At 43.1% G+C, this 23,866-nt stretch overlaps 2 protein-coding genes across 2 annotated transcripts; one reads left to right on the forward strand and one right to left on the reverse strand.

Moving 5' to 3' along the window:
* Nucleotides 1–2,778: 2,778 nt before the first annotated feature.
* kpna7 (karyopherin alpha 7 (importin alpha 8)) lies at nucleotides 2,779–13,464 on the forward strand (the record flags this gene model as incomplete). The annotated part of the gene is made up of 12 exons (XM_080738764.1): nucleotides 2,779–2,844; nucleotides 2,942–3,085; nucleotides 3,197–3,282; nucleotides 3,818–3,986; nucleotides 4,409–4,508; nucleotides 4,656–4,738; nucleotides 4,861–4,947; nucleotides 5,044–5,220; nucleotides 5,585–5,818; nucleotides 6,322–6,504; nucleotides 6,642–6,788; nucleotides 13,459–13,464. 12 exons carry the CDS (start codon nucleotides 2,779–2,781, stop codon nucleotides 13,462–13,464), a joined length of 1,482 nt encoding a protein of 493 aa, XP_080594890.1.
* A 30-nt stretch (nucleotides 13,465–13,494) lies between these two features.
* On the reverse strand, nucleotides 13,495–22,766 carry bmp3 (bone morphogenetic protein 3; the record flags this gene model as incomplete). Its single annotated transcript, XM_080738765.1, has 3 exons — nucleotides 13,495–13,686; nucleotides 19,224–20,242; nucleotides 22,523–22,766. The coding sequence occupies 3 exons, from the start codon at nucleotides 22,764–22,766 to the stop codon at nucleotides 13,495–13,497; spliced, it is 1,455 nt and encodes a 484-aa protein (XP_080594891.1).
* Nucleotides 22,767–23,866: the final 1,100 nt, after the last annotated feature.

Genomic DNA, 23,866 nt, shown 5'->3' on the forward strand with positions numbered 1-23,866 from the left:
TATTTGTCGCATTCCTAAGACAAAGATTTGATTACAGTAAATCTGCCCCCAACCGGACCCAAATGCATTCGGGTCCCCATCCGTTTTTGTCTTTTTGTCTTGCGACAAAAGACTCAAGTCTCGATGGTGTGAATAATCAATAGAAAAAAAGTCATAACTACTTTAAGCCCATATCTGGTAATGACCATATATGGACATTGTGTCAGTGGTTGCGCGACATGAGTCACACTTGCAAACTAATTCCATCTTTTATGCCCATATATGGAGATCCCTGATGTCAACAATATTAAGCCCATATCTGGGAATGCCCATATATTAAGCCCATATTTGGCAATGCCCATATATTGACGCTCCATATATGGCCAAGACAGAATTAATTTGCAAATCAAGACTGCTGACTATCATCACCTGGATCTCCATATTACCAGTAAGACTCCCTAATCGGGAGACCGATGGTCGCTTATCTATCTCCTGTCACACTGCTGACATCAGTATGACATCACACCGTACACAAATGACCCTTATATAAGACCGGCATTATCTACCGACAGATTAGTAACAAGATGTCAAAATCGTTGAAGGTTGAATCTCCAGATATGGAGATAACCAACACATCCCTCCATATATGGAGATAACCGACAAATCTCACTAAGTCTGACCTCACAAGCCCCATATTTGGACACGAACAACATATAACTCCATATATAGAGACATAGCTGCTGACATCAGTATGACATCACACTGCTGACATCAGTATGACATCACACCGTACACAAATGACCCTGACGGCACACACCAAGCAGTGTGATGTCATACTGATGCGGAGATATGAGCAGGGCAAAGGTGTGACGTGTGACCGACGGACGGACGGCCGGTGGAGGTTTTGATACTAAACTGCGACCTGACGGTCGCAATGAAGATCATGACACTGACCTCATCAAACCCTGGATATCCATATATGGAGACGACTGGATCATCAACTAGATCTCCATATATGGAGCTGGTCAATACCTCTACATCTGACCTCACATACTCCATATGGATATAGCTGACCTGTCCTGACATCACAGTGATGACTCGACCAGCTCAGCAGAAGGATAGGCCCTATACATGCCAAAGCACCCATGTGCGCAACCTCTCGCCCTTTAGGGCGAGGTGGCTTCTCGCCCTTATAGGGTGTCTTGTTTTATTTTAGAGATATTAAATGTATGTACCCTGTTGTGTATACTTAAACTGTGTAGGCCTATTTGGTTTGTTTACTGTTGAGTGAGAAAACAATTTTAAGTAATCATCTATCTAGGGGACCCTCCCAAAATCCTGTGGGGACCCGCCCACAGGTTGAGAACCACTGTTGTAACTCAAAATGAACCTAAAACCTGACTCCTGAGTCTTGACCTCAAAACACAAGTGAAAAAGAATGACAGTCAAACATGCTATACTGCTTGAAAACATCGTTATTGGTACAACACTGCCACCTGCTGTCTTCTTTTTCAGTTTCATCTTTGGTCAGAGAATATGCACGCACAGTCAAGCTTAATTTATTTTAAATACGACTTTGTGGCCATTTGGTTCCATTTGGACTCTCTCAGAGTTACGGAGGTCCGTGGCCTGATGCATACCATGACACTGGGGGTCCATGCAATGAAACAGTGTAAGAACCACTGATCTAATCATTGACTGGTTTTCTACAGGTTTTGTGCACAAAGCTACAATGGATGTAGGCTACTGCTTCTTATTCACACTAACAGTAACCTCTCTAGATTCCAGCAGATTGCAGTAACAATAACTGAAGTCATCTATAAATACCGGTATTCAGCCAATAATCATACTTTCATACAACTGTGGTGTTCTTATTCAATAACTTGCTATAGGCCTACATGGCCTGTTCAAATTATACAATATACACATTTGAATTATTAATGTTAATATTATTCAACATCAGTTCTACACCAATATGGAAATATGAATGATAAGATGATGTCCCACAGCCCACAGGGCTGATAATCTTTCAGATGTCATGGTGTGCATCATGGTAAATATTTGTCTGGTCCATTCAGGCGTTACCACAGCAACACCAAAGACATTTATGTTGTATTTTTGCATGTTTGCCTTGTCTGGTAATCACAAGGATATTGGTTCAACTCCCTGCCCCTGTCTACAGTATGTGTGTGCAACACACTTAAAGGACAACTTTGTTTTTTTACAAGAAGGGTTCATATTTTAGATCGTAATTAGAGAAAAGAAAAGATGAGTCTTAATTTTTTTTTACTGATTTCTATTGTTTAAGCGATTTTAGAAAGCCCTATTTTGATTTCAGTGGGTGGGGGCATGCGTACAAGTGGCTAAATATGTATTTTTAGACACAATAAGCCGGCAATTTTCTTTACTATTTACAGCAGCCCCCATAAGTCAAATCTGCCCTTGAAAGATTGCGGTGCATCTTGGGAATGGGCTTATTGTGTCTAAAAAGACATGGACGGTTTGTCCAAGACTACTTATCTGCAACAGCATGCTGGGGTAGGTCTACCTCTCATCTCCACGCTAGACAGGAACCTCCACAAGTGGCAGGAAGTGACCCATGTGGCTGCAGATAGGTGCCTGTTTGCTGCCTGCTGGTTGGATCATTGATGGACATGCGCTGATTGCTAAATACATTCACCTGAACCGGAATGGGCATTGGCTATTAAAGCTTCAGCCTTCAACTCAACCTGTTGTTATCTTTGGAGCTTTAGATTTTAGTCTAGTTCAGTGCTTTCAGGTGAAGTCTAGAGGTCCACCATGCCTACCAAAAACGTTACTGATGATCGCATCTCTCAATTCAAAAACAAGGGAAAGGATCCCAACGTAAGTTGCCATACTCTGATGATTAACCTGCATGCTTATACAAGGGTTAGATTACGCTTATCGATCATAACTCTTTCCTCATCATCTTTGCACGCAGAAACTTCGGGAGAAAAGGATTTCGGAGACCGTGGAGCTGCGTAAAGCTCAGAAGAACGAGAACTTCCTAAAGCGCAGGCACATCACCCTATCCTCTCTGCCTGATGAGGACGCCCTTTCCCCTGACCACACCACCGGGAAAAATGTCAGTTGGCACTTCTGTTTGTTTTTCACTCCTTGCAGGAGGTGTAGGCCTACTAGGCCTAAATCAGATTATTAAATTAATTAAATGATCTCAACTTTCTGTCATGTTTAGGAGCTATCCATGAATCTTGTGGATATCATTGCAGCTGTTAACAGCGACTGCAAAGAGATGCAAGCTCGAGGTTGTCAGGCAGCCAGGTAAGCTACAATGCTGTCTGTTGTGGCCTGTGAGTTAAAGTGTTACTTTGGCAGTTCAGTTAGGCCTAGCTATATGCTATTGGTCAAAATGACTTGACAAGACTTTATACTGATGCCTACAGGTGGTTTAACTAGAGAAAATGCTGTAGACTTAAAGGTAGGGTAAGTGATTTTCTTAACCAGTGTTTTATCTATATTCTGATGGTAGCCTTCTCATTGTCCTAGACTGAGTGTTGTTCAGTAATGGGAGTCTCCTGAATTCCTGCTCTTAAACAGAAAATGCATTTTCAGGTCGGGATCAGGATGGAGAACTGTCAGGATACAGATTAAACGAGTGAAATTTGAAGTAATGACAAAGAAATGAGCAGACACTGATAAAGCTGATAAATGGTGACATTTTGTCATCTACGATGTACCTGAATGTTTATTAAAGTGCTGGGGAGACCACTGTTCCTGAACAAACACTCTATATATCACTTGCCCTACTAATAGCTAGAACCTGATCATGGCTTTGGAAATGATAATTAAACTGCAGGAAGCTGCTGTCACGGGAGAAGGACCCTCCTCTGAAGGAGGTTGTGGACGCAGGACTGCTGACCCGTTTCGTGGAGTTCCTGGGTATGGACGATGACATCCTCCTGCAGTTTGAAGCAGCCTGGGCTCTCACCAACATCGCTTCTGGAACCTCATGGCATACTCAACAGGTGCATAATCACGTGTACCTCACTTGCCTTTGTTGATGGCCTTGTAGCCTACTGTATCTTTGCTCCCTCCCCCCAACCCATTAAGACCTGAGGCCGATTCTACAAATGCATTTTATAACGGTGGCCTAGTTCTCACACGTTCAAGACTTTTTAAAGTAGCAGATGGACAAGTTTGCGGCGTACGTGGCTCAAAGTGACACGCTGTGAGCTTGTATATCTGCCATTTTTGGATGTCCAACGCAAAACATTCATGCTTTCCTGTTTTAATGTGTAAATCAAATTTTATCATATTATCCTTAGATCAATGTAGAGTTTAAAAGCAGATTTGCTTAATTTGTAAAGCTTCATGCAAACTTAGCTTCCTTTTAGGGTCATGAGGTTGAGTTTCCAATGGCAAGCTGAAACAGACGGTCTGTTTGCAGGTGGTGGAGCATGGAGCTGTTCCAGTGTTCATCTCCCTGCTGGCGTCGCCACATCTGCACATCAGCGAACAGGCTGTCTGGGCTCTGGGAAACATCGCTGGTAAAGCTGAAATTTAAAATGTATCTCTGTACTAGAAACCTGCCTGGGTTCTGTGGGTGGAATGGACTGGAAAGGCGATAGAAGGCTCATCTAGCCATCAAAAGGCATTTTTGATTTGTAGCCACTATTGGTGTATTTTCTTCTCAGGTGATGGTCCGGCTTATAGAGATACCTTGATCAATTCTAACGTCCTGCCGGCACTGCTGTCCCAGATAACGCCTGAAACCCCTGTAAGTTGAGTTTAAAATGTAAAGATGTAGTTGCTTGAATTAATTAGTTAATGGCTTTGCAGGCTTGTCAAGAATACGCCTTGACACTTTTTCTTTAAAAAAAATAAAAAACCCTATTCCAGGTGGGTTACCTGCGTAACTTGACCTGGACGCTGTCTAATTTGTGCCGGCACAAGAATCCCTTTCCACCCATGCCTGCAGTCAAGCAGGTAACGGCATGTTGAATGTACATATTGGTGGCTCATGACGTGCCCCGTGTTCTGGACCTACAAAGAGGTTTCATGTTCCTATGGTTCCTCCCCCAGGTACTGCCGGCTGTGACCCAGCTGCTGCACCTCAGTGATAAAGATGTCCTGGCTGACGCATGCTGGGCGGTCTCCTACCTCACGGACGGCTCCAACGACCGCATCGACATCGTGGTCCAAACCGGCATAGTTTCTCGGCTGGTGGCTCTCATGGGGCATAAGGAGCTTGGCGTGTTGGTAAATGTTTCTCAAGATATTTTTATTGTTGGTGTACAGAGGCTTATTCAAAAGATTTGTGGTCAACATTAAGAAGTTGCTAATGACATCTACAGTATGTTCTTGTGGTCATGTCAGTTGGTGAATTGTGACGGTAACATATTGCCTTTGGTAGATGCTGGTCATGGGATTCTGACTGAATAATCTACTTTTTTTTTCGTAACTTGATCGTGTCCTCTTTAGAAGACCACAGTAGTAAAATGAAAATGTTGTTTTAATGGCAAGCAGGCAACACTTCTAGGCTTAAATGCTATGGTAACATTTGTTTTGTACCATGAATACTGACGTTGGTGGTTCACAAGTACTGCTTAATGTCAACTTCCAGGTTCCAGCATTGCGCTGCATTGGGAACATAGTGAGTGGATCAGATGTCCAGACCCAGGTGGCCATTGATGCTGACGTTCTGACCGTGCTGCCTGAACTGCTGAGGCACCCCAAGCCCAGCGTCCAGAAGGAGGCAGCGTGGGCCTTGTCCAACATCGCTGCAGGATCATGCCTGCAAATCCAACAGATCATTACCTGTGGCTTGATACCCCCACTGGTACACGTCCTCAGGAATGTAAGTACACCAATAGTTGGTAGGGTAGTGCAGTGGTTCTCAACCAGTGGTCCCTGAGGATTTCCAGGTGGTCTCCAGCTAAATTTGAGAATTTGTAACCATATGGACCATTATTGTTGTGAACCTCACGGGTGCATTTTGGTTTCATTGTACGCTCTCTAAGAGTTAAATCATTCTTAAACATCTGCATTACTTAAATTACAAGAAGTCTACTTAATTAGAACATTTAGCATTATTACATTTGCCTGTTATCTCTCTCATGCCACATCAATAAAGCATGGAATTCTTATCCAAAGATAACAACATATTAAGTAATAAAGTTTTGGGTCTGAGGATAAAACTATGTTGGTCTGTGGCTCAAATGCAGAATAAATAATGGACCTTGATATGAAGAGTGAAAAGCACGCAAGCTGCAACCACTAAAATGGCAGTGTGGATGTAGGGGTGCACAGCATGTTAAATAATACATTGAATGAGTGACAAAGTTGTGTAATTTATTTCAGGGAGACTTCAAAACTCAAAGGGAGGCAGTGTGGGCAGTCACCAACTTCACCAGTGGGGGCACTGTGGAGCAGGTAGTGCAGCTGGTTCAGAGTGGGGCCCTGGAGGCCATCATTGACCTGCTGCAAGTCAAAGACTCCAAAACCATCCTGGTCATACTGGATTGTATCAGCAACATCTTCTTGGTAAGAAGACGGGGCAGGTTTCAGACTAGGTCTTAGCCCCAGGCCATGAAATGCAATGGTAGAAAAAACTAATTGCGTCTCTACTGCAAGTACATCATTTACTGTATGATGTGAGCCCTTCCATTTTGCTCTTAAAGGCAGCGGAGAAGCTGGGAGAGACTGAGAAGCTGTGTCTGCTGGTTGAAGAACTGGGTGGGCTGGACCGTTTAGAGATGCTCCAGAACCACGATAACGACATTGTGTACCAAGCTGCACACAGCCTCATCGAAAGGTGGTTCTCTGACGTGAGTGGAGTGCTTAGTTTTTACATTTTGTTAAAAAGAGAATGCATCTGAACTTGAGACAATTGTTAAGCTTGTATATTGGCTATTTTCACTGTAATGCGAAGCATAACATGGGGCTACAAGTGGTTGTTCTCTACAACTCTTGATGCAACTGACACTTGAATGATTTAACTTTACCACAACTTTCATGTGAGATTCGGCTAACAGTATCTTGTGCTGTAAAGGAATGTGGTGTTTTTTTTTTTATGCTAACATGGTTTCCTATCTATTCCAGGATGATGAGACTGGGGTGAAGTCGATGGCAACGGAATCTGAGTTTGTGTTTAAGGGTCCTGAACAACTTGAAAAGTCCTTTGAATTTTAAAATGGCATGAAAATAAAATTGGGTTTTGTAACGCAGCTGTCTCTGGAAATGCATTTACTGTATGGATGTTTGAGAGCTGAAGGGAGTGCTTGTGTGTGTGGAAGTTTTTATTTTAAACTGAAGCTGCACAGCAGTGACTAATTGATGTGTCTAGTTGGTGCTTATGTGTATAAAGCCTACTTTTCTGCTGTTCAAAGTAAATTGTCTTGTGTTCCATAGACTCTAGAACACAAGACAATTCCTCATGTACTTAAATGAAGAAGCATTGTACAAGTACATGGACTAAATGAAACTAGCTACTTAAAATATGGGGACAGCAGAGTACATGAAACAACTGGGATTGCATGAGCAACATGTTTATTTATTGTTTCATGTAAAAAGTTAGCTGTTTCAAGACCCATTTGAATGCTCTTGGGAATTTGAGCCAAGTGGAACTTGGAATAATTCTCTTGAAGAGGAAGCATCCAAAATGGCTATGAACGACGACTAAGCCAATTATGTATTGTCATGTCAACCTCACTGCTGTTCGTTTAACACATTTTGCTGGTATGGGGAACCCCTTCTAGGACTCCGGGGTTCCCAGACCCCACTTTAAGAACCACATTGGGACAACCATATGCTGATAGCTCTTGTGCCATTTTGATGAAACTAGTAGCCAGTGCCAAAACTATATATACTAGGCTACTGACTCTTGAAATGAATTGTCTTCACACGTGGTAGGCATAATCGTTGCAACCTCTAGACTTCACCTGAAAGCAATGAACTAGACTGAAATCTAAAGCTCCAGTCGGCAGGCTGCAGAGCATGGCCCATTACAATGTGCTGATAATGACGGCAATTATATGTAATGATAACATCCAAAAAAGGGTGCATCTGCCAAGGAGAAGCACAGGAGAGGTACTCCTGCTCCAACAGTGTGAATGGAGCCTAACATTTCAGGCTTTCCTGTGCTTTACCTTTGCATTTTTCTGGAAATACTTTTCATTGTAAAAAATGTTCTGACGACAATCAACTGTCTTTCCAACTGCTTTAACCTTTGCTTTTATGTGAAATATCCAAGAATGTTAAGATGTTGTGGAAGATTCTGATCACTTCAAATGCTCTGATCTTAAAATAATAACCGGAAATAGCCGATCTATAAGCTCTCAATACGTCTGCAGAAGTCATGCTGGCTGCTATGGAATCCAAACAAGTGAAATCACTCGTGTTGACGTCAAAGGTTTTGATTCAGTGGTTGATTCACAAAGACAAAGACCTGTGATGGACGTCTTACATAGACGACTTTTATTCATTTATTTGAATGCTCTGCGAAGAGGGAAGCGCTCCCATGACACATGTCCGTCAACCCCCCCCTCCCCCCCTAACACACTAAAATCCTCAGTGTTAAAATGAACTCCCAGTGAGTGCAAAATATAACCAAAATGCGCCGGTAAGGAAGGTCCATTTGGTCAACATTCATACACTCTGGGAGTTAGACAGATATAAATGAACACTGGATTTTACCCGTGTACCTTTGCAAAACCCCCTCCACAGCAGTGGTTCTCAAAGTGGGGTTCGGGGACCCCCAGGGGTCCTTGGGGGGGGGGCTATTTTAAAATAGTCAAACTACAAGCTCACGAACAACATTGTGAGCTTGTAGATCTGCTATTTCCAAACAATGTTGAATAAAAAAAGAAAAGGAATATTCTTGAAAGGTTTTAAAGACACGCATCTTGTATTTTGGGGGGTTCCCCTGGAACAAGACCTTCAGATGGCAAAAAACAAATTAATATTTTGGGGGTTCCTTGACATGAAAAGGTTTGAGAACCACTGCTCCACAGCAACGCACAACATTATGCAACATACAGAAAATAAATAGATGCATGTTATTAAAGTTAATTTCCATATACAAATATATTTTCTTATGAAGCTTATTGTACAAGCATTTCCTTTTACCTACAGCGGGACATTTACAAGAAAGGAACAGTGTCACAGAAGCTGTTATAAAACTGGTGATATATACAGTATTACAGTATTACAATGGAGCAGTGGTGGACAAGGTACTTAACACCAGTACTTGACTCAAAGTAGCCTACTTGGGTGCCCACACTTTTTGGACAGGAGAACTACTTTTAAAATGACCAGCTCAACACTCCTGGTCAAATATTATATATCAAGTATATATAATATATACTCGACTATAAGTGAAAATTGCTTTGACAAATTTGTAAAAGAAAGAAGTAGAGAAAATGTAATACTAGATAAAAACTCAGGTATTCAAAATTGAATGACAAAGGAATAGCCTTTTTCTTCTAGTTTCTGAAATAGGGCTTCAGACAGTGGTTAAGGTCCTGGGAAATCGTTTCCTAGAAATGTAGTGGAGTGAAAAGTCGTAAAAGCTTAAAAAACTAAAAAGTCATGTGAAGTCAATTTACTTGCAGTACTCGAGTCTGTACTTCTTTACTGTCCACCACTGCAATTGAGTGCCTTTCATATGTGCACTGCAAAAAGAAAAAAAGAAAAAGGTACTGTACATGGGAAGCGCTGAAAATGCACTGAAAATAATTCGGATGTCCCGCCACACTTCCGTTTCGCCTTTGAAGTCGTGTCCCATACTGGGAAACCAAATGAGCAAATATTATTTTAAATATGTTTTTATGAATGGAAATAAGATCCCTGTTTGTTGTTGCTTCCAGTCACAACTTTTTTGAGATTACAGTCTTGGAATATTGAGGGACACAATAGACTCATTTGAAGACGATATTTCAGTGGCTCTCAACATATGGGCCGGGGCCCACTGGTGGGCCCAGAGGATATTGTAAGTGGGGCCCAAAAGAAGAACTCATTAAAGGTTATAGGGTAAGTGAACTTGTTTGGTTAGAAGAACAAGTGTTAAATAGCTCTACATTCTGATAGTATTCATACAGAGTGTTTGTTTTTGGAGTCTCCATGTCTCTCCAGCTCTTTATTAAACAGAACATCATACCAATTTGATCAAATCAGGATTGAGAACTCAGTCAGGATACAGATTAAACAAGTGGAATTGGAACTGATGACACAAATAAACGAGCAATGAAGCTGCTAAATGTGTAATCTCTCCTGATTGACTGAAAACTGTCACCTACCTGAACATGTATTATCTGTTTATTAAAGCGATGGAGAATAACACTATAGCAATGATTACTATCAGAATATAGAGATGTACCCCCCCCCCCCAAAAAAAAAATAACAAGAAAAAGAAATAACAATAATATCACTTACCCTACCTTTAATGATATAACATTGATATAAAAAATTTAAAATCTTTACTTAAAAACCTTGAAAAATGAGTTTTCATTGCGATACCAAAACTTAAAAACAAAAAACAAAAAAACATTCTCTGAAAATACATGGAGCCCACCCATGGGATTACTAGAGGTCACATGGGTGGGCATCGAACACTTTCAAGTGGACCCTGATCCAGAAAAAGGTTGGGGACCACTGTAAATAACAGGTATATACTATATTCCTTTGGAATGCAGTGTTTATGAGTAGATTATTCAACAATATTGTTTAACAGGTTAACGTTGGCACATTAAAGTAAGAAAGACAAATAATATGCAATTAGCTGTTGACACAAATGTATCTCATATATTAAAAAATAGTGAATCAATCGCAATACAGTTTGCAATAATCCTCCTTAGCAATCATAATGATCAAAAGACACAGTTCACTCGTAGGAAACATATATATTTTTTGTACCATAATATGATATAAAACTATTCTTTAGATGCCTTTGACATCAGCTTCATTGTAAACCAGTTTGTCTGCAGGAACGTGAATTAAGGATATCATTAACATAATGTTCTATTTACACAAACAATGTACAAGTCTTTAGAAAAAAAAAGAAAGAAAAGAAAAAAGGCTAGCTTCAACGGGGCATATCCTACGGTAAATGCACATAAAATGTCTGCATGCATGTAGCAGTGAAAAGTAACTATGTACATTTAAGTACTGTACTTAAAAGTACAATTCTGAGGTGGTTTAGCTTGACATAATATTTCATATACAGTAGTTTAATTGCAAATTAAAAATAGGTTTAGTAAATAGTAACTAAACCTGTGGCGGAGTATTTGCTTTGATACTTATATAAAGTAACAAAAGTAGAAACAAATAAAAGTAGATCAAAATGTTACTTAGAACAGTGGTTTTCAAAGTGGACTCTCAGGGTTCCTTGAGGGGCTTCTAAATTGAACGGTTCCATTGTACACTGTCCACCACTATTTGTACACGTACACCACTTCAACAAATGTACTTAGTTACTTTCCACCATTGGCACAATGAAATATAAAAGAAGCATAATAGAGCCTGACAATCATGGAGTGGCCTTTTATTTTTAAATGTTGTGGTTTTACACCTGCCTGTCGTCGCTGTCGTGTGAAAACCTCGTATGTCGGGAAATTTTTTAAAAGCTGTTAAAATAGATCGCTGGAATAGCTGCATTTGTATTCCTAGGATGAGCAGGGAGAACATAGAAGATCTACAAACCCAAAACGCTGTGGCGAGGCAGCGACACGTTGTACAGGTATCACCTGTTATAGCCTATGTTTGGGCGGGACATGGCATGGGCCACAGGAGCCTGTGATTGGGCTACTAGGCCCAGACATTCAGATGATAGACCAGCCATTGGACCAATCATGTGATGTCTCTCTGCTCTGCTGGGCCGGTGCTACTGAAGGATTGGCCCTCTCCACTTGTGGCCGCCACAGCCACTGCCCTGCCCCGACGAGTGCTCCCCTACCCCAGTTTCAGGCACTCAGAAACTGCGTCTGGCCCCACGCATTCTACACGCCAAAAATAATGGGTGTTCATTCAAATTCAAAAGGTCCATTTTAAACACCTTCGTGGTTCAATTGACACTCTTTAAGTGAGCAGCAGCAGCTCTATACTGCTCAGTACTGTATGTTGAGTGATGAGAACTATGTTTCACAGAGTAAGTGGTACGCTGTAAAATCCAGAGTATTAACTTGAAGGTGGTGTAAGTGATTTTCCTTTTTGTTTTGTTAAATTAAGTGTTAAATAGCTCTATTATTGTGATAATATATAGAGTGTTTGTTCAGAAACAGGGGTCTCCCTGTGACATCTGAAAGTTGTATTAGGAAATGAGCAGCCACAATTGGAACTGAAACAAAAAGATTTAAGCTGATGAATGGGTTCTCTCTCCTTATTAAATGTTTTCTGTTTAACAAAGAGTTTGATAGACATTCGGGGAGACCTCTGTTAATGAACAAACACTCTAAGCAAAGATTATTATCCCAACATTTTAACTTTTTACCAAAAACAAAGAAACAAAGAAACAAAAGCGCAAGGGTCCTTTTGGCTTAAGTAATTCTATCTACTGTCTACACCACAATTCTGGCTTTTTTTTGTGGGGGGGTGGTCTAAATATCTTCTCTATAGCAGCCAAGGCAATGATTAGGCAGTAATTTTCCGTATAGTGAGTAACACAGTGATAGTACAGACATAAATACAAACATTACACAGCATAATGAAAACCATGCAAGTGGCTGTAGTTCGGCAACGGAAAGGCGACTTCGGGGCTGCGAGGCGAACAACGCTATGGAATCCAACACCGATCTGAGGACCTGAGGAGACTTCAGTATTATTTTCTCGATTTAAAAACTGATAGCTTTTTGTTTTTATTTTTGTTTGTATGTTGAAATAAAAAAAATATTTGATTCGTCCACTTTGACGTCTCTCGGGTAGAAAAACAAAAACAAACAAAAAACACATCTCCGACAAGCCTTAGATCCTCAAAATGATCACGTCTCCTCTTCCTCCGATAGATAATAAGCAGCCATGATGATGAGCCATCTCTGTACTTCTGTGAGGAAGATGCTTTTAATCTGTTCCTTCCTATATGAACTTCAGGTGCTTCACTGGACTCTCCTCCAAGGCAAAAGAGTAGCATCCATGGGTGAGGTTTGATATCTGTGTGTGTGTGTGTGTGTGTGTGTGTGTGTGTGTGTGTGTGTGTGTGTGTGTGTGTGTGTGTGTGTGTGCACGCGCACTCACACACACGTGACTACCTGACTGTGAGGAACCGGACGAAGTGTGTGTCCCTTTGCTGCGTGTCGAGTGATCCCTAAATTCTCTCTCTCTCTCTCTCTCTTTTTTCCTGCTCCGGGGTCAGTTTCTCCATAGCTTCATTTGATTGGCTCAGCTGCAGATTTGAACCAGGAAACAACACAACATCTTTTATGGGTGTTTTTTCCTGGTTCGATTCTACTGCTGATCCAATCAAATGAAGCTTTATGAGAAACTAACCTTCTTTCTCCTTGCGTTCAGATCTGAGGCGTGTGTCTGAGCGGAGACGCGGGGACATTATCTGCAGGCGCAGGAGTCCACTGTCATGTTGGGGTAGACCTTGAGCACCACGTTCTTGTCCTCGTCGAAGAACAGGATGCTGAGCGACGACATCCTCTCCGGGACGCAGCAGGGCTCGGGGATGCCCGGCACCACGCCCACCGCCCGCACGATGCTCTGGATGGTGGCGTGGTTGGAGGGCTTCAGGGCCTGCCAGGGGAGAGAGAGAGGACAGAGACATGAGGACAACTCCTGAGAGAGGACAGGCGGAGTAGGCCACCACCTAACCTTATGTGATCTGATTTAGACTAAATTAGAAAATACGATTTGACTGAAAAATTCTCTATTTCCATTGTGTAAAGTCCTGAGTGGACAGTATAATATGGAGAGGGCCTTGAATAACAGCCCCGCTCCCGAAGAAATGTTGCTCAACCAGTTCCTTGTCCATTCACGGGTAGGCGGCCAATTAATCAACTCGCTGGTAGGGATGCAGATCTTTGCTATTTATTGTTTTCATGGGGTGACATGGGAGAGGGGTTTGGGCCATCACCTGGCTGTACCTGCCAGTTACTCTATAAAACTCGCCTACAGCGGGAGGAGGCTGGCATTTCGGGGGATGGCATTCACCTACCCCGAATCTCATTCCTGGATACGCAACTGAGAGGACAGAAACATGAGATATATCAACCCATGTAGCGCTGCACGAGCGTAACTCTGGGCAGACAAGTGCACCAGTGTTCATTTTGACAGATTTACTTTAGTGATAGTCTTTTGAATAAAGTTTAATTTAGTTTTAGTCATATTTTAGTCATCTGTGATTTTAATCGAATATACATTTCATAAGATTTTTGTCGACTAATCAACAGTTGAATTTGTTGACAAAAATGTATTTTTGCGTCATAATGGCAGATTTTACACTTGGTTGCGTGCTGAAAATAGCCGATGTTGTGAGCTTGTAGATCTGCTATTGTCAGAGCGCAACACCCAAGCGCACCCAAACTGACCTGTCTTTTAGTTCTACTGGATCTCTCCTCCACTAGTCCCTGCCGACACATTAGTCTAGTTTCTATTTGTTGACAAAATAGCCAATATATTTAGTCTTAGTTGCAGCCATCATAGCTTAGTTTTTATTTTTATTTTGTTTTCGTCAGTGAAAAAGGGCAGTCGACAAACATCTTTAGACATAGTTTTAGTCAACGGAATTAACACAGATAAAGGTAAAGGTAAGGTGAAGACCACTTATATCAGGGGTGTCCAGATTTTTGAAGCATGAACAGGTTTTATCTGTCCGTAAATGTGTGTCCCATGTGTGTCCCCCACGTCCATATATGGTCATTTCAGTCCAGAACGAACAGGTTTTATCTGTAGATATGATAAAATCATTCAGAATTCAGAATTCTGAATTCTGAAAAACCTGCTTTAATTCCGTCAGTCTATATTAGTAGCTTAATGACTAGTAGGCCTATAGTAGTATTAAAATGGTTTTTTTTCCTTTTATGTCCAATGTATTTGTATTTAAGTTCATGAAGTTAACATGAATATATAACTAAATGCGTTTGAAATTAAATCAAAATGTTACATTTCAGGATTCCAATTAAAAAAGATCAAAAAAATTATTCCAGATTCCAATAAAAAAAAAAGCAAAAAGTAGCCGATCTACAAGCTCAAAACGCATCGTGTTGCAATGCGTTTTGAGCTTGTAGATCTGCTATTTTTGGTTCTTTTGTATGAGATACTAGAATGACAAAGTAGGAAATAGCAAAATGCATTGTGGCCCTCTGGAGTGAAGGTGGAAATATAGTGGCCCTCACCATCATCAAAGTTGCCCACCCCTGCTCTAGAACATATAGAATAAAAGTTCACCGCTTCACTTCGAACCGAGGTTTGATTTTTTTCAAAGGGGGCCGCATTTTTCGTGTGTGGGCGCGTGCTACTGCACCTGCAGCCTCTTTCATTCATATAGGTGGGATTCAAGTGACTGACAGGACCACTTGCCACAAGTCACAATAACAAGATAAATAAGGGCTATTTACCAGCTTCTTAGAGCAGCCTGACTGAAGAGCTGTGAGATCACACAGGCAGCCTGGTGGATTTGCTGTGAGGGCCATGCAGCCATTCTCACCCTTTTCAATGTTAAGGATCCCCAGTTTAATATGGTCTCTGTCAGATGGAAACTCATATTATGTTAAAGAAATGCTACCTTTCAGGATTCGATTTCAAAAATAGCAAAAGTAGCTGATCTGCACGCTCGAAACGCGCCTGATCTACTACTTTTATCACTGTAGTATGATGAAGTGGTGCATTAATTTACGAAAAAACACAACATGGAATATGGAGATAAGAGGTTTCTGCCGGACAGCAATATGCACTAGACCACAGACCCCCATTTGTTTCGAAATAAAAATCACACCCAGTGTGAAGTGAGCCGTGCTTTTTATGAGTTAAACGTCCCACAAAGCTTGGCCAATGTGCCAAGTGTGGGACATACATACACACATACATACAAACAGACAAAGCCAGATGTACTGTAGGAGCAGTTAGCAGCGCTCAAAATGTTTTACCCCTAGCACCTCAATCTAAGTTGTAAGATCCTCAGTGTTCATTTAAGTCTGAGAGTGTACACATTTTAAATGAATACAAGTTCATTTTAATCTGTATGGTAAAGTATGATAATACTTAATCCTTGACATAAAAAGGTTTGAGAACCACTGATATAGGTTTTTCAGAAAACTGTTAGGATTTAGAGAACTTATAGAATCTGCCTCAGGTCTTAATGGGTTAACAATTGAGGGAGCCTAGCATGATGAAGGTCTGTGTTCTAAAGTCTACACTTAAGGGGAACACACCCCAGCTGCGGAAGGCGAGCGTCAAAACAGACGGCCATGTTATTTTCAATGAACCTACCCACACCAGACACAGGACCTGACATGAATTTTGACCTGATGGTCAAGATTCAATTTATCCCGCGAGCAAAAAGGCAGGCTCTATCAGCACTTGCACAGGAAACCCAGGTTCCAATCCGGGGTTGAAGAGGAAAGTGACATGGTGCAACTTTAAAGCTCTATTTGCTGGTAGTAAGCGTTGTTGGAGCAGAGCTCTCCCCATCTCTCCAGCTTTTTAGTAAAAAGAAAATGCAATCCAATTTCATCTGAATGTCTGTCCGCCGTCTGTCTGCATACTAACACCACTGATACTAAAAAGAGTCGCCACCATGGTAACAGCTGCATGCTGACATCACTGATACTAAACAGTGTCCAAATTTGGAGATACTCTGACATCACAGCCTGTTCAACCGGCACTCCAACATGGAACACTATGGGTATAAAGATCTTCCCAACGGGCATTCCAACATCATGGAACACCATATATGGGCATAAAGATCTGCCCAACGGGAACTCAAACATTAGTTCTGAGACTCCACATTCAATCCCTCATTTACTGTACCCATGTATGATTTCTCTCTCATGATTGCCAATTAAGTGAGATCAGTGATTGAATGATATCTGTTTAATAAAGAGCGGGAGAGATGGAGAGACCCCCTGTTACTGAACAAACTTACACAACCTTTAATGTGCAAGGTCACTGGCCAGTGTCATGTTACTGAATAACCTTAATGTGCAGGGACACTGGCCAGTGTCATGTTATTGAACAACCTTAATATGCAGGGGCACTGGCCACAGTGGCCAGTGTCATGTTATTGAACAACCTTAATGTGCAGGGGCACTGGCCAGTGTCATGTTACTGAACAACCTTAATGTGCAGGGGCACTGGCCAGTGTCATGTTACTGAACAACCTTAATGTGCAGGGGCACTGGCCAGTGTCATGTTACTGAATAACCTTAATGTGCAGGGACACTGGCCAGTGTCATGTTATTGAACAACCTTAATGTGCAGGGGCACTGGCCAGTGTCATGTTATTGAACAACCTTAATGTGCAGGGGCACTGGCCAGTGTCATGTTATTGAACAACCTTAATATGCAGGGGCACTGGCCAGTGTCATGTTATTGAACAACCTTAATGTGCAGGGGCACTGGCCAGTGTCATGTTACTGAACAACCTTAATGTGCAGGGGCACTGGCCAGTGTCATGTTACTGAACAACCTTAATGTGCAGGGACACTGGCCAGTGTCATGTTACTGAACAACCTTAATGTGCAGGGGCACTGGCCAGTGTCATGTTACTGTCTGAACAACCTTTAATGTGCAGGGGCACTGACCAGTGTCATGTTACTGAACAACCTTTAATGTGCAGGGACACTGACCAGTGTCATGTTACTGAACAACCTTTAATGTGCAGGGGCACTGACCAGTGTCATGTTACTGAACAACTTTTAATGTGCAGGGGCACTGGCCAGTGTCATGTTACTGAACAACTTTTAATGTGCAGGGGCACTGGCCAGTGTCATCCCACACTGCTCTAGACGTCTTAAAGGTGATTTCACAACTATTGAGACTACAAGAAACTCTTTCTAACTCCTTCAGAATGGCAGTCTGTGGCATTTAGTTGGCACAGACTGAGCACAAGTTCTAGGTACTTTGAGTACCTAGAGTACTCAGAGGTACTTTGAGTGACAGTTCACTCCCAAACATTATTTACTATTCTGGCCCCCTGGTTTACAACTACTAACAACGCTGAGTCGGCTCATGCGACCTTCGCAACGCACGACATGGCAACTCGCTCGCTACCGCTTGCTCGGCGGTGTCTCACGTGTCTCACGGTCGCCTGAGACGGCGCGCCTCCGTTGCATTTGTTGGAAAAGTAATGTCGGTGTCCATGTTCTCTCGTTCTTGCATTTAGCCAATGACAACGTAGGGAGGGCGGCGATTGCCCGAATGCCGCTACGATTCACTATTATGTGTCGGCAGCAGACGCTTTCCACCTTCTTCCGCCATTACATTTTAAAATAGCTGATCTACAAGCTCACAATGCGTGAGCTTTTAGATCTGCTATGTATTTGTATACATTTGAAAACTTGAAATGGGACATTCTGCATAATGTCCCATTGAGTCCTTCTACTTTTGGTACTTTAAGTACAATTTGATACCAATACTTTTGTACTTTCACTCAAGTAAATTTGGAAATACATTTACTTGTAACAGAGTATTACTACATTGCAGTAGGCCTATTGATACTTTTAGTTAAGTAAAATATTTGAGTACTTTTCCCACCACTGTTCATATGACTCCATGAGATTCTGATGCCAAAAAATTAACGTTTGGACCACAAGATGGCACTACAGATAAGCAAAAGCAATGTACTGTTCACTCCAGGTCCTCTCCCATTGCATGCACTATCCAGTTTCCTGTTGGAAAAAAATGGCTGTTTTCACTATTTTAAAATGTTTTTCAAAATAGAAAAAAAGGGGGGAATATCAAAAGCAGAGGATACCGCAGCCTACCTTAAGATAAAAGGCCCGGTCAACCCAACGCTGAACTGAAATGTCTTAATAAAAGTACAGAAGTTGCTCATTTAAACCACATCCTAGCGACTATCCTATTCCTGGGTGAAACTAACTATGGAAAAGAATTGCAGCTCTACAAGCTCCTGAATCGATGCGAGTTTGTAGATCAATCATTTTCAGTGAAAAGTTTGAAATTTGTTGTAGAAAATCTTTTAGATTTAGAAACCTGGGATACTCGAAGTATAAGGGTTTAAGTTGTTATGTGAAAGTATAGAATGAGAGATTTTGGAATAAAACTCAGTGACTTTCTGCGCTGGAAGGTTGCAAAGAGAATGAAAGACTTGCCTTGGGCATGGGGAACTGGCAGGATCCCGAACAGTAGTAGGCGTCAAAGGACTTGGGTGAAATAATCCACTCGCTCCAGCCGATATCCGCAAAGTCCACCTTGAGGTACCGCCGGGCGCAGTTCCGCGGCTCGTTCCACTGCTTCTTACGCGCCTTCTTGATGGTCTGCTCGTCGAACTGCAGCAGGGGCATCTGCTTGTGCCCCCGCTGGCTCTTGCGCGGCTTCTTGCGCGGCCGGCGGGCCTGTGGTTGTTTGTTGTTGTTGTGGTTGTCGTAGGGCTCGTAGGGGCCGGCCTCGTCCCAGCCGGTGGTCTGGTGGTGGTACGGGTACTCCGGCCCGGGCAGCTCGTTGTTCTGCAGCGGGAGCAGCACGTTGACGGAGCGCCCGTGTCTGGGCCGCGGGGCCGGGCGGGCGGGCACCGTGTCGTTAGTCGACCGCAGCGCGAGCTTGTGGGAGGCCGAGGAGCCCTCCGCTCCCCCCACCGCCGCCCCCGCCGTCGTCACTGAGCGCTGCATCTGCAGCGTCGTCACCACGCTCTCGGCCTCCGAGATGGCCGAGTCGTTGGCGTAGACCAGGATGTACGGCGAGCGGTCCGAGAGGAGTCTCTTCCAGGGCCGGGCGGGACCCTCCTCCTCGGGCGCCAGCTCGATGCCGATGAGCAGCTCGTCGTGTCGCTTGGCCTGGTTGACCACGCGCGTGATGTCCTTCCACTGCCAGGAGATGAAGTCTCTGTAGAGCGTGGACACGTTGACCACGCAGTGACCCAGCGTCCTGGTCTTGTTGTCCACGGAGGCAAAGCTCCAGATGACCATCTGGACGTGTCCCGTGTGTCCCCTAGAGCCGTGGTGGTGCTGGTGGTGGTGATGGTGATGGCCGCAGCGCTTTGAGGAGCCGCCGCATCCCGCCGTAGCGTTCCTCAGGTCCCCGATGTAGTAGTGGAGCGTAGCCGACAGCACGGCCTCTGACTTGGTGAGGGAGGTGAGGTTGAACACCTGCAGCTGCTTCTTGTTGATGGTACCTGGGTGCAGAGCACAGTAGCATTAGATGGGGGGTCCCCAGATGATTAACTTAATGTGCAACATTGTTTTCTCACTCAACAGTAAACAAAGGGTCAGGGTGGGGGGGTCCCCAGTTTAAATATGATTATTTTGGGGGTCGCAGCCTGAAAATGTTGAGAACCACTGCATTAGACCAGCTGATTAACCACTTAAACTTTCATTGTCCTATAGCCACCATTTGAACCCGGGTTCAATGTTTTTACCACCGGGCTAATTGAGCATGCCTGCACGCCATCAATATGATGTCGTTGTACTGATGTCATAGACTGAGCATGCCTGACATGCATAAGGGACGCACGCACGCAGGCAGACAGACACGCAGGCAGACAGACAGACAGACACTGGTGTTGCATAACCAGGTGGGACATTCCATATGGGGGAGTTCTGTTTAAAGGACAACTTTGCTTTTTTTACAACAAGGGTTCATATTTTTTATTGTAATTAGAGAAAAGAAAAGATGAGTGTTAAAATGTTTTCAATTACTGCTTTCTATTGTTTTAGCGATTTTAGTATTTTGATTTCAGTGGGTGGGGGCACAATATGCTGGCAATTTCTTTGCTTCTATTTACACCAGCCCCCATAAGTCACATCTGCCCATGAAGGATTGCGGTGCATCTTGGGAATGGGCTTATTGTGTCTAAAAATACATATTTAGCCACTTGCATGCATGCCCCCAAGCCCCAACCTGGGGGCATGCATGCAAATCAAAATCGTTAAAATCACTAAAACGATCTTTTCTCTAATGACTATCTAAAATACGAACCCTTGTTGTAAAAAAACAAAGTGCACATTTTAGTGAAATGATGGAACACGACACAGTGGGCATAAATTGTGAAATCAACCAGAATAGGATTTTGATGAAGTGTAAGTTTTGTATTATCCTCAGATTGTATAAGATAGCAGGCCTACAGTAGGCCTATGTTTCGAGAGCCATCACACTTCAATAACAAGCAATCATGAACAGGGCGACAATAACAGAAAATAACATATTGAAAAACGGTTTTGAGAAATTAAACAAGTGTGGAAAATCCCCCCAAATGTCAAACAAAGAGTGTGAAAGGCTGGAATGCCCCTTTAAATTATATTACAAGTAGGAGTAGTTATTAGTCAACAGGGGGCAGTATAGATCCACGGTTTGATCAACTGAGCAGAAATGTGGAAAATGACAGCGATATTGAGAGAACCCAGCAGCAACTTGCAAACATAAAGCATGCAGGCTGTTAGGAGTAAGTTATGAATAACCAATATGGTTCCCCTTTAAAAACAAACGATGACAATAACGAGATAAAGTGGGTTAGAGCTGATATACTGGAAGACAATGGTAAATTAACTGTAGTACCACCACTCAAACATCTATCTATTTAGTAAACTAACAATAAGTTGGACCTAGGCTGTAGCCTTCTCTCCCCTCTGGCGTCATGAGTTGTGAGCTTGTAGATCTGCTGAACAATGACGTGCGTGCGTGTGTGCATGCGTGCGTGTGGCACGGTCTGATTAATAACAGATGCTTCTATTGGGTAACAGTTGACTAGGCTGTGAGGAGGACGCCATCAGATCAACAGGTGCATTTGTGTTTGGTTTGTTTTTTCCCCTCGCACCGCAAATCGACGGTGTCGCTTGCTTTAAGAGAGAATAGATCTGATAGACTATACAACAAGTTGACAGTCCGCTTGTAGATCAGTTCTTTTGTACAGCAAAGCAACACCGTTGCGCAATGGAGCAGCCATAAATGAACCTCTGTAGACCAGTGGTTCTCAAACTTTTACCACAATTAACATTTAGAGACCCTCCTAAAGGAACCCACAGAGTCCCTGGAATCCACTTTGAGAACCACTGGTGCAGACTAGTAGTAAACTTTGCTATGTTGGCTACTTGGCCCCAGACACCAACTACAACATGACAAAAAAATATCCAATCTACAGTAGATTGGATATATATATATTTTTTGATATTCTTGAAATATTCTGCATTTGCAATTATCTTTGGCTAACGCAGTGTTTCTCAAAGTGGATTCCAGGGAGTCTGCATGTGGGTTCCTTTTCTAAATGGACCCATACAAGTCTGTAACTCTGGCAGTGTAGGCCTACAAATGGACCCGTAAGGGTCCATTTGGTTCCATTTGTACACTTGTCAGAGTTTAAGGGAAGACCTTGAAATGTAAACATTTGAGAAACACTGGGCTAAAGACCCGACGCGCGCCGTCGCCCGTCGGGTCTTTTTTTTTTTTTTTGGACACGTACCCCAGTGCGCTTTGAAACTCCGCACGGTGTTGCCGTCCTTGAAGGGGAACCCTGCCCGGGTGTACTTGTCGTAGAGCATCTGCATGTGCTCCGTCATTGTATCCTGATGGAGGAGCGATGAGTCCTGCTGCTCTTCTTTAATATCATCCACCTTCCTCCTGTCCTTCGGCAGCGCGCAGGAGCCGTGCAGGCGCAACGTGCATCCGTAGAGCAGCGCCACCAGAAAGCGTGAGAAGAGAGCCATCGTTTGCCCCAGTTAATAAAGCCACCGGTCGTTAACGAGTAGGAAAAAGTCACGGGTTATGAAGCTGTTTTTGTTGTTGTTACTTTTTAGTCTTCTTCTTGTCTGACGCCACACACCATGGTCAGCTTATGGAGCGCAATTCCCATCGAAAAGTGGGACCATCGCTTTAACAAGTGCTGCAAAAGAAATATATCAAGCGAAGTTGTAGTCCCAAGTTGTCCAAGGAAGGCTGCTGTGGATATATTCCTGTATGCAGGCTGGTAGAAGGATGGTTTTGGTTGGGAATCCGGTCCTGTCAGTGGATAAGATGCAGACAGTGCAGTGCAAGGCAGCAGCAGCTCTTGGTTTTGTTGTCTGGAGTGAGGTTTTTCTGGGCTGATCTCACACTCAATCCACTGGCCGCTCTTCTCTTCTCCTCTCTTCTCTTCGCCCCTTCCTTCTCAGCTTTCATTGAAGGTTGTGCATGTTGTGCCTGGTGATATAGGACTAGTGGGACCAGCTGGATGCTCCACTCTCTGCGCTGAGAAAAACACCCCAAGCCAGAGAGGGAGGGAGGGAGGGGGGGAGAGAGAGAGAGAGAGAGAGAGAGAGAGAGAGAGAGGGAGAGAGATGGAGAGAGAGAGAGGGGGGGGAGAGCCAGAGAGAGGGAGAGAGATAGAGAGACTGAGAGAGAGGGGGAGAGAGACCAAGAGAGAAGGAGAGTGAGAGAGAGAGAGAGGGGGGGAGACAGAGAGAGAGATACTGAGATATACTGAGAGAGAGAGAGAGAGAGAGAGAGAGAGAGAGAGAGAGACAGACTATATAGGGAGTTCTGTTAAGAAACCATAGCAAAGTGCACAATTTAGTAATACACTTTATGGTTATCAAAGTGTTCGCTGCTACACCGTTTACTCTTTTCCAGTTGACTTCTGTGCGACACCGGCCGCGGCGCTACCAAGTATAAATCAGCCTTATCTCAGCAAAGCTTTGCGCGTCTGCTGCAGGCTGCTGCTGCGCTGGCTGAATGCAGCAGGCTTATTGCCGGCATTAGAGGCTCTCTCCCCTATTTAGTTTAGTTCAATAGAGCTAAGCACATACATCCTGGTCCATCACAGTCTGAT

The sequence above is a fragment of the Nannobrachium achirus genome (assembly GCF_963921795.1).
Source record: "Nannobrachium achirus genome assembly, chromosome: 12".
In the NCBI taxonomy this organism is placed as follows: Eukaryota; Metazoa; Chordata; class Actinopteri; order Myctophiformes; family Myctophidae; genus Nannobrachium; species Nannobrachium achirus.